This window comes from Hydra vulgaris, chromosome 01 (genome assembly GCF_038396675.1).
Source record: "Hydra vulgaris chromosome 01, alternate assembly HydraT2T_AEP".
In the NCBI taxonomy this organism is placed as follows: Eukaryota; Metazoa; Cnidaria; class Hydrozoa; order Anthoathecata; family Hydridae; genus Hydra; species Hydra vulgaris.
The window spans coordinates 34,288,827-34,301,148 of record NC_088920.1 but is presented as its reverse complement, the minus strand read 5'-3'; the positions used below and the strand labels follow the sequence as shown (position 1 = coordinate 34,301,148).

Genomic DNA, 12,322 nt, shown 5'->3' with positions numbered 1-12,322 from the left:
AAAAGGAGAGCGCAAAGATGTAATGGGTGCCAAAAACAGGAAGTACACAAAAGCAGTGAAAAGGCAGCAAAAAGAGATGGAATTTCAATGAAATTGTTTCAAATGCAGCTATCATGAGGTAAAAATGCACTTGTGGTTTCTAACAGGAAGAAAAGTTGTCCTTGCACCAGCAGATGATCAGTTGGGTAAAAATGTGCGAGATGGCTTTGCCCAAGCTTTGGTGAAATGTTCCAGAACTGAAACATTTGAACTTGGAAACCTGTCTTCCCTAAATTAAACATGGAGAGTATTATTACTATTATTATTATTATTAATATTATTATTTTTATTATTCTTATTATATGTTAGAGATGTAGTTGTAAGTCTTGTAAGTTTTCATTAATCAAGGTTAATTAACAATATAGTTTCTCAGGGACTGGCACAGTTTCTCAGAGTACAAATATCTACACATTTATCAATGGGTTGACTGTCGTCAATGACACGGCAGGAATAGGAATCAAACCGATTCAAGATTTCACCCATCTGTGTCAGAATGAGGCACTAAAACAGAACTTGCTACTTATTGTGGCAGACCACAGAAAAAGGCACTCAACAAACACAAAAGAGGAACTTTTAAAAATTGGAAAATGTTAAACTAAAAATGTTTTTTTTTAAATATGTGATTTATTTTAAAAATTATAACATAGTAATTAATTATGATAGATACTAAACTCATAATAAGGCTTCTTTTAATTTCTGTTGGATTCAAAAAAAATTTGGTGCTCCCATCCCCCCTATTCCTTGCAAACTTATTGGTTGGGGGGACCTAAAACCCCCTAGTACCTCTCCTGGATATTACCCTGGCACTATTTTGCAAGATATGTTGCTATTTTAGATGTAAATTTTTCCTCCATCTTTCTTGAAAGGATTATTAATGCCTTTTATTAGATGCAAAATCACGCAACATCTACTCTTCTCCACACTGCAATAAAAAACGGACTTGAGGCGGTATTAAACATTGGATTTCAGAGCTAAAATTGGGTTTGTTTACAAAGGGTAGCCACAGCACATGCACACATGCATTTGAATTTTATAACTAAATGGGTTTAAGGTACCCTAATATATACACACTCTATTTTTTAGAATACATTAAAAATTATATATATATATATATATATATATATATATATATATATATATATATATATATATATATATATATATATATATATATATATATATATATATATATATATATATATATATATATATATATATATATATATATACAGTATATATATATATACTGTATATATATATATATATATATATATATATATATATATATATATATATATATATATAATATATAAACAGTATTGGACAAAACATATGCAACCAACATCGAACAATGCTAAAAAGTGTTCCTAATTTTACATGTCTTAAAAACTATACTACCACAGCAAACAGTTCAGGAGTCTGGAGTCATAGCATGCCATGACATGAGCAATCAGCTGACAGGTGACAGCACACAGGCAGAATTTCGTTGACAAGTGCCATTTTGCGGCGGACAAAACAAGTGCAACTTTTTTGGTTTGTTTCATTTTCTTAAGTCTGGTCCGTGTCAACGTCACGGAAGTTTTTTAATAATAAAAGGAAGTATCCAGAAGTTTCCAGAAGAAGCATCCAGAAATATCCAGAAACATCCAGTAGCTTCCAGAAGCATCGAAAAGAAGCATCTAGAATCTTCCAGGTTCACACAGGTTCATTTTACTATATAAGAGACATGTAAATCGACATGTAATTCAGTCAGTATATGGAAGTCAATCAGTCAGTATTATCAAGACAGTTTATCGAAGTGAGTTTTATCAAAGTGTTTTATCAAAGAACATCAATACAAGAAGTGAAATACAACAAGTGTTTCATTACATCAATACAGTACACATCCAACCGATACGTTGTGTTCCACAGAGCATTATTGTATCATCACAAGGTAAATGTAACACGGTAAGCCTTGAGAAGCGTGATTATTTATTTTTATTATTTTTATGACTTCAAGTGCAAAAATGGCTCCCGACAGTCTTTGATTGGAACTAAGAAAGAAAATTATTGGCGATTACGTAAGTGGAATGTCACAAAAAAGTATTTGTGATAAATATCGCGTGAAAAAATGGACCGTATCAAGACTATGTTCCAAATATCATTCTACGGGGTATTTGGCAGCAGATAACAAAGGTGGAAGACCGCGTTCCACCACTTCTAGAAAGGATTCTATGATCGTTAGATCCGTCAAGAAGGATCCCTGGATATTATCAGTCGAGATACAAAAGCAATTAGAGCTGCCTGTATAGAACCGAAGAATCAGACGACGTGCTGTTAAAGTCGGATTGTTTTCTCGACGCCCTGCAAAGAAACCGCTGATTTAACTAAAAAACCAGAAGAAAAGACTCCTGTTTGCTACATCTCATATTGACTGGAATGTGCAGAAATGGCGAACTGTCCTGTCCAGTGATGAATCGAAGTTCAACATCATTGGGAGCGATGGCATTTGCCGTGTATGTCGACCGGCCGGAAAACGCCTCGATTTACGTTACTGCCATAAGACCGTGAAGCATGATGGAGGCAATGTAATGGTCTCGGGTGTTTTTCTGCTAACGATCTAGGTCCAATACATCGAAACAATGGATTAATGGACCGTTTCATGTATAAAAATATCCTGAAAGATGTTATGTTACCTCATGCTGAATGGAATATGCCAATAAAATGGGTTTTTCAGCAAGACAACAATCCGAAACACACTGCAAAAGTAGTCAAGCAGTGGTTTCAAGACAACCACCTATCGGTGATGGATTGGCCGCCTCAATCTCCGGATCTCAACCCTATCGAGAACCTGTGAGAGATCGTCAACCGCAGAATTAATCGTGAAGGTGTTTGTAATAAGGATCAACTGTTTGAACAAATCAAAAGGCCTGGGCAGCGATTCCACAAAGTTTCATTGATCACCTGATCGAATCTATGCCTCGAAGATGCAAGGCTATGATCGAAAACAAAGGATTCGCCTGGAAATATTGATAGCGAAATACAGCTTGGTCAACATTTTGTCGAGTTGCACTTGTTTTGTCAAGAAGGAAATCAACTTTTTTTAATACTTTTGATTAATTTATTAATTTTTGTGTACAAATAATGAACTTTGTGATGAATAAAACTTGAAGAACTTTGTCTCTAAACAGTTACATAGTTACTTCTCTAAATTGAAAAAATGCAGCACTTTTATATAAAGAAACTAAATTAGCGTTATTTGGTTGCACTCGTTTTGTCCGATACTGTATATATATATATATATATATATATATATATATATATATATATATATATATATATATATATATATATATATATATATATATATATATATATATATCATCACGTTATGTTGTAAAAGTATTTGGCTCAAATCTTTAGTATCTGGGGCAAAATCTCTAATATTGTTTTTAAAAAAAACGTCAACCTGGTTTTTAAAAGAAGTTTATTTTCATAGAGATTAAAAGTCATAAATATTTTTACCTATTTTTATATATTTTTAGTTTATTGCCAAAAAGTTATTGTGACTCTTAAACTCTTAAAATGTTTTTTTAACAAAAGGTTTTTCTGCAATAATATAAGAGGTAAAATGTAGTCAACATAAAAATCTAAAAAATTTTCGATTAAAAAGTTCTTGAACAAAATAACTAAACATTTTTCTACCCGGACATTTCATTTCACTGACACTGACATTTAATTGTAGTACTGACACTGACATTTCATTGGAAACTATAATCTTTTCTACCACTGAAAAATCACAATCATAATAATTTTTTTTTGATTTGAGCTTTTTTTTTTGTGGATAAAATACTCATTGGCACAAAATCTTTTTTACTACTACATATAAAGTTGTTTTCCTCCTTAACAAATAACTTTGCTTTCATATTATCTTTCAGCAGATCGTTAATTATATCAACAATATTAGTCGATGACACAAAATTTGACAGAGCCAACAAAAGTATTAATAATATCAAAGTAGTTTTGGTTATCGCTTTTCTCTTGTTTTTCTTTTGGGTTTTCTTCACTAAGATTAAATTAAAACATTTTCTAAATGACATACAGGTCCAAATAGTAGAACTTATTTGCAGTTAAATTAGTATAGTATGCTACTATATTTATTCCACAAATTTAACCAAATAGTAGTTGATAATTCTATGATTTGAGAACAAACCATAGAGATGGGTATTGTTAATATCCGATGTAGTTTTTCATCATCATCTAAAAAATCTTTTTCATAAAAACGCTTTGGGGCTTAAAATTTTTTAAGTTTATATTAAATAGTGATTTTCATTTTGTTACAGTGGTTTTCATATTGTATATGAATTGATAAATACCAGTACAAAGATGTCTCAAAAAAATGCTCCAGTAGTCCAGTAAAACAATGAGTTTTTTAACATAATTAGCCTATATGTCAAGGAAAGAGAATCAATCCCATCAGGATATTTTTGTGTAATGTTATATTATAAAACTTGTACAAATGTTTTCTTACATCTAACATTTTTGAGCACGTTTCAATAACTAAAAACCAATTCTTTTTGATTAAAAGCTTATTACAAATTTAATATAAACATGTATAAAAGAATAAGTTTAGCACACCAAGCAAACAATTTGCTTTTAATGATAATTTAATACAAAAAGTCGTAATTTAATTTTTGTATTATAATATCGAAACCTTTAAGAGCCAGGTATCTTTTTTTTAAATGATAGTGTGTTTGCTTTTAGTTATATTAACTGAGAGTTTGTTAGGTTTAAACTATTGATTAAATTTAAAAAACTCTCGGGTCATAATTTTAACTAAATTGATTATAATTAATATAACTAAAAACAAACACACTATTTTTTTAAAATCTTTCTAAGAAACTTGAGGTTGTTTTTAATGCCGCAAGTAGTAGTCATTTAATTCATATTGTTTATGTTCAGTTAGGAATATAGTCCATATCACTGTGACGCAGCGTAGAGATTGTAGACTTATTCATCCGGCAAGAGTATTTAAACCTAATATTTTTTACTCCATCATTTTTAATAAAGTAAATGGAAAGCTTTTGAGAGGTCAATAAAAACCCCATGAGTACGTTGGTAGCTTTCAAACCCAATTAAATATCTTTAGTTATTTATTTAATTATTACAGTATTATTACTATAAATATCAATAAATATTTATAATCAATTATCAATAAAAAAGGAAGGGGATATTCAATAGTATCAAAAACCTCTTAAACAACCTGCATCTCTGGTAAGATAAGCGACATTAGTAAAAAGAAGGCGTAAACTTTCTGGTCAAAATGCTCTTCCACAGTGCTCTGAGATAAGACTTTTAGGTCTTCTTGAAGCAACTTGATAACTAAAAAAATTGAAATCGAAAATATTGTTTACTAACAACATTTATAAAAATTGACAAAAGCGATCGCTTTTTTATTTTTGTCTATAAACATCGAAATAAACGTATTAAATAAATTTAATTCAGGAAAACAAGTTTCTAATCCAAAGTAACAAATCTAAGTTCTTTCATATGAAAAAAGTGTACTTTGAAATGGGCGAGGTATCTCTTGATACAATTTTTTTATTTTTATGCTTGAATTAAAATTTAGTATATATAAGGCAAAGTAGCAAGAGCGCGAACTTCAAAAAGGCCTGATGCTCTTGCCATACATTAGAGATTGGTAGGGAAGGAGATTGGTAGGGAAGGAGATTTGAACTTTCTTGTTAAATGACTCTAAGGAATTAATGACCACAAAAAAAATCATCTTTTTTAAAAGTAAAAGGTTTTATTGGGCATTAAAAAGCAGCAGTAAAGCCAAAGACTATCGCTGTTAATATCATCAAATGTTTTTTTTTTCTTCTCTTTACTTAAATTAAATACTTAAGAGGTACTTTAGGAGTTTATGTCGTAAATGAACGTCCCAGTCGGCATATCTAGTATTGTAAATACTCGGAGTATTGATCACGTATAACATACCGCCGTTGATACCAGAAAAATACGCATTTAGTATTAAGTTTCGAATTCGAGTTCAATACCACTTATCAAAAATACGTATTATTTAATATTTGATCAAAATCGGATACCACATCGTACCCAATTTTGATCAAATATCAACATATAACGGAAAAACGAAAATCTTTGCTTTAAAGCGCATGCTTAAACTGAAATTGTGAAAGCAAAATTTGAATTAAAAGTTTTTTCTTAAGAAACTTAGTAAAAAGTTTGTCTGGAATGAAAAGGAATAGTCAGGAATATATGAAAAGTTGTATAAAAAGATATCGTTCTGCTAAAGCAGTATCGCATATCCAATACAGTTACAGTGCTTTTTTTTACTAAAAAAGTTACTAAAACTTTATCATAAAAATATTTATTATTACTTTAATATTAAATTTATATTTTATTATTAAATTTATTTAGTTTTATGAAGTCCTAAATTAATATAATTCAAATATATTATAAATCCTATCATTTCATACCTTGCTTATTTTATTATGTTGATTATTATTTTATTAACATTTCTGTTATGCTATTACCTTTTTTTTGTACTTTTTTAAAAAATTTAGAATTAAATTTAGGATGAAATTAATCGTTGTTGAAATGTAAGAAATGCAACTCGGCAACTTACTTGACAGAATTCAGTGTCAAGCAGTGTTAATGTCTGTTAATTTGATTTTACTTTAGACACTTTAGAACAAAGCAAAGTATGAGTTTAACTATTTATAGTAACAATTAACACTTTTAAATCTAAATAATTTATTTTTTTTTTATAATTTCTATCATAATTATGTTCTTTTTTTCATTTTTTTTTTAGTTTGTCTTCCCTTCGTCATCTTTTGATTAGTTAGCTAACTGTTGAAACATGGTTTTAATTTTGTAAATTTAGTATGATGTGAAATTTACTCTATTAATCATTATTTAACAGTTAGAGAGAAGCTGGAGCTTAATTAAGAAATGCTGGAAATTAGCTTTTAATCAAGGTAAAGATATTTTGTTTACTGGTAACATAATAAAACCAGTTACTAGTATTTATTTTGTGATTTTTTACATTTGTTAACATGCTGCTTTGGAAACACTTTCTTTATCTCTCTCTCTCTTAGATGAGAGGGAGATTTAATAAAACTTATGTAATTACTGAGCTCTTACGTATTTCTTAATACCACAAATGATAATGACCATTTATAAGAAATATTTTACGAGTTGCTTGCTATTTTATGATATAGTTGCTCAAATTGTTTAACTATAATTGTCCCTTGATTGTTCAAATATTTTAATAAATAAAATCTTTTTAGTCCAAGTATTTAAGTTAATAAAATATCTTATTAAGTTGCGGTGTTATATATATATAATATATATTATATATAATAAAATATCTTATTAAGTTGTGGTGTTATTTGCAAGCGTTACTATAGTAACAATGTATACATTGTGTTGTCTAGCCTTTTTATAATCTTTTTTAATTATTCTGTAGACAGAATATAATATATTCTGTCTACAGAAAACATATTATGTTTTCTAATAATAACAGAAAACATATTATGTTTTCTGTTATTATTATCCTAATTCTACTAACAATAAAATGCAAATAGTACTTTTGTAATTAAAAATTGTAATTTTTTTTTTCATGTCTTTTTTTAAGTATTTGCCGACTTTACTTGACTTTCCTTTTCTGGTACTTGTGTTGTGACAGATTTTAAAAAGAACTCAACTGATGCTAATGAAGTCTTTATGTCGTTACCTATAAGTAATGACGTTGCTGATACGGAGTCAAAGTTAAAATATTTATAGATAAATTTGTATTTAATATTTTAGATAATATATCAAGTTGTTAATGTGTTTTTATTGTTATTAATAATTTAATAACTCATAACCCGTATTACGGATTGCTTACTGCTAGTCATTATCATTATGTTATGAATTCATATTAGTTAATAAAATTGTATTGAATATTCTCTGGTTATCGTGTTTTATACGTGTTTAAATGCGAGTTTGATACTTAATAGGCGTCGTATTGTATACCTGTCTTTATACGCATCTGATGTCTATTTTTAATGCGTGTTTGACACGATAAAATGGCTAACATATATATTCGCAAATATTGCGTATTCTGGAAAGTTTTAAATGCGCATGTAATACCAGAAAAATATCGTATTGAATATTCTCTGGTTATCGTGTTTACAAGAGTTTTAAATGCGAGTCTGATACTCAGTAGGCGTCGTATTGTATACCTATCTTTATACGCATCTAATGCGTATTTTTAATCCGTGTTCGACACGATAAAATGGCTAACATACATACCACATCGATACGTATTTAAACGAGTTTCTAATGCGCATTTACAACTAAATTTGCCGACTAGGGTGTTTTCGTTGCGTGAAAAGTTTTAAATTCATGCTACATATGAATAAAATTTATTTTAAAATTAATTTCAAAGTTAAATATAGTTAAATAAAAAAAAGTTTAAATAGTTAAAAAAAAATAATGAAGCGGCAAGAACTAAATGTGTTAAATATTTTAAGTGCTAACATAAAAATTACGTTAGATTAGATTAAATCGAACCATTTGTAAGTTAATATGCTAACTAAATGAAACCAGTAGAAAAAGACATCGAAAAAATTAAAAGAAACTTAAAATTTCACCAGCACCTTTTTGATAAAAAAAACTAAAAACCGCTTCTCTCCTCAACAAAAAAAAAGGCATCTAGTATCAATATGCAAAAAAAAAAAAAAGACAATTCTAACTTTATTAAAATAAAGAGTAAATCAAGAGAAATGGAGGATAGATATTGTCGTAGCAATATAAGGGTCGACGGGATTAAAGAAAATCAAGGCAAAACCTAGATTGACAAAACGTTAAATTTATTTTTACGCTATTATAACAGTGAAAACAAGTGTAAACATAATTAAACTTAAAAAAAAAAAGAAAGCATCCTAGATACAACTAAAGAAATTAATATAAATAAAAATTGGAACCTGCAATTTATACTTAGGAAAATTACTACTTTAGGTAATATATTATTAAATATATTACCTAAAATATTTCTGTTTACCCACTCCACTGCTTCAAAGCCATATCTCACTGAATTAAATTAAAAAATTAACAATATTTAACTTTTAAATTAATTTTAAAATAAATTTTATTCATATTTAGCATGAATTTAAAACTTTTCACGCAACGAAAATACGTTAATTTACGACAAAAACTCCTTAAGTACTTCTTAAGTATTATATCATCCTCTAAGAATGGACTTCATCTTCTAATTTACCTCATTCAAAGTCATCAATTATCTCTTCAACTTCTAAGAATCCACTTCATCTTTACCTTGGACTTGAAATTGTTATGAAAACAAATGTTACGTTACAAAACTAACACTACCTTCTTCCCCATCTGTGTCACAAAGTTTTACAAAATCTTTGACCCCAAAAAGGTGACGTAATTTTGCAATACGCTATTATTAATCCACTCTTCCGCTTTATGTAATTAAAAATTTTATTTTAAATTGCAATAAAGCGGAATAGGGTGTATGAAAATATAATTTTTTTTAAAAAAAATCTATTTATATTTTGTTTGAAAACATAATTTTTTTTTTTTAATTATATTTTCATAAACCAAATAAATAAAAGATGATAACGATGATGACGATTTAGATAATATGGTAATTTAAGCGTTGCTACGGGTTTTGTCATTCGTTTTCAAAATGCCTAAATTTTGCATAACAAAAACAAAATCATTAAAAAAAACTTTTTTTTTATTTCTTAAGATTTTTTACGGTCAAAAAGCCAAAAAAATAATTACTAAAAAATAACTAGTGTAATTAACAACGTTTATCTAATAAAAAATAATTGTGTAAAGAATCTAATTCAAATTTTACAAATGTTTATTTTAAAAATTTAAATTTTATATTTTGTTATTTATAATAATCTATTTTTTTTATTTTATATATTTATTTAATATTAGGCAAACAAAAATATATAAATTATAAAAAAAGTTTATTAAGTAACCACTGAAAATTTCAACTGGTCAAGTTTTCATTCTAATCGTCAAGTTTTTATCTGCTAACCAGTCATACAATTCTTTGCACTGCAAATTTATAAATCATCGTCTCTAAAGAAAACATTTATTAGCCTATGAATAATTTGCATCTCAATGTACAAACAGTGGGCGGGCAAACTATTATTTACAGTTTGTTTTTTCACATAAACTGCAAATAAATATGGATTTAAATGAACAAATTTATTTTTATTACATTCTTTAAGATTTAAATATCAATAATAGTTTTCTACATTTTTTTATGAAGGTTTTTTTATGAAATTATTCATTTGGGGCAAGTTACTGAAAATTGTGACATCTTTAAGCCATTTTTTAATGGAAAAAGCTAAAGATATACTATAAGAAAAAATTTCAGAAATACCTGCTTTATCAAAACATTCAATTCTCTCCTATAGAAGAATTGCAAATTTAGTTACGCTGAAAGATAAACATGCAATTCGTAACGTTTGTATTGAAAACCAAGAAAACGTACAAGAGCAATTAGAAATCACACAAGAAGCCAGTATCAAGAGTTCTTACAGAACTACAAGGCGCCGAATAGAAGAACTGGTTTTTAAATGCTGTAGACGCGCAAAGAAACATAAACTTTCTCGAGCAATAAAATTAAAACACCTCCCTTGGGCTAAACGACACCTGCATATGTTTGTTGAAGATAGGAAAAATGTAACTAAATACTTTTTTAATTGTTTATTGCAACAGCATCACTGATTAAGACATCTATATGAGTTTTCGTATTATTATTTATTTTACGGTGTGTTTATCAGATTATTTGAAATATTAATGGATAAGTCTTTTTTTATTAGACACAGGAAAAAAGAAAAATATAGCCCAGGCGGTATGGAGACGGTAAAGCACCCTCAGAAAGTTATGATGTGCTCAGAATTATAAGAGGTAAAGACAGAGGTTTTTATTTATATAGTTGAAGAGATGATGAACCAGGATAAATATAAAAAAGTATTAGCTGCCAAATTAATTCTTCAGTTTCATTTTTCCTGATTTATCCAAATGCATCTTTTTGCATGATATTGCCTTGTGTCATTAAGGTAAATCATTGATAAGATATTCGAAGTCAAAAAAATATTACTGTTTTACCGAGGTTTGGCTCTTCTCCCAACTTAAACCCAATATAAAACGCCTGGGAACCTTTTAAAGCAGAAAATTGGGCACGAAACTATAACCAAAAAAAAAAAATCTCATAGAGGCACTAAATAATGTCTGGCATAATGGTAATGAATTAAAAGCAAAGGTAAAGATTTGCATCCAAAGTATGCCAGGAAATTTACAAGAAATAGTTGATGCAAAAGGCGGCCTAATTAAATACTAAAAAATATTTTAAATTGTGAGTTTTTTTAAATAAATGGTTAAAAATAGTTATAGTGTTTAAAATAGTGTTTTTTACATTTTAAAGAAAAAAACTTATTTATGCTAGAAGCAGCAATATTGTTATTAAAATTTAATATAAGAATGCGTAAAAAAGTTTATAATGGCTATATGATAATTTTTGCAAGTGTAACTAATAATCTGGTTGCCCATTGTTCATATATATAAATCTACAGTGGACAATGAATATATATATATATGTACATATATATATATATATATATATATATATATATATATATATATATATATATATAATAATATATATACATATATATATATAATAATATATATATATATATATATATAATAATATATATATATAATAATATATATATATATATATATATATATATATATATATATATATATATACATATATATATATATATATATATATATATATATATATATATATATATATATATATATATATATATATATATATATATATATATATATGTAAATTATGTTAGTGTATTTTACAAATAGAGTGCTCAATGTTTTTAAAGAATAGAGCAATAATAAACTCTTCCTGATGATCCAGCAATGGTGAAACTTAAAGTAGAAGATAAAAGTTAGATAAGCGTTTTTTACTAATTTATATATATATATATATATATATATATATATATATATATATATATATATATATATATATATATACATATATGTGTGTGTGTATATATATATATATATATATATGTATGTATGTATGTATGTATGTATGTATGTATGTATGTATGTATGTATGTATGTATGTATGTATGTATGTATGTATGTATGTATGTATGTATGTATGTATGTATGTATGTATGTATGTATGTATGTATGTATGTATGTATATATGTATGTA

At 27.4% G+C, this 12,322-nt stretch overlaps 1 protein-coding gene across 1 annotated transcript in view; it reads right to left on the bottom strand.

Annotated features, from left to right (window-relative positions):
* Positions 1 to 9,961: 9,961 nt before the first annotated feature.
* Positions 9,962 to 12,322, bottom strand: part of LOC136074357 (uncharacterized) — a 73,222-nt gene continuing 70,861 nt past the window's right edge. The window contains exon 13 of the mRNA XM_065786663.1: positions 9,962 to 10,140. Coding sequence (XP_065642735.1) covers positions 10,125 to 10,140 — 16 coding nt within the window. The 3' untranslated portion in view covers positions 9,962 to 10,124. The remainder of the gene's footprint in view (positions 10,141 to 12,322) is intronic.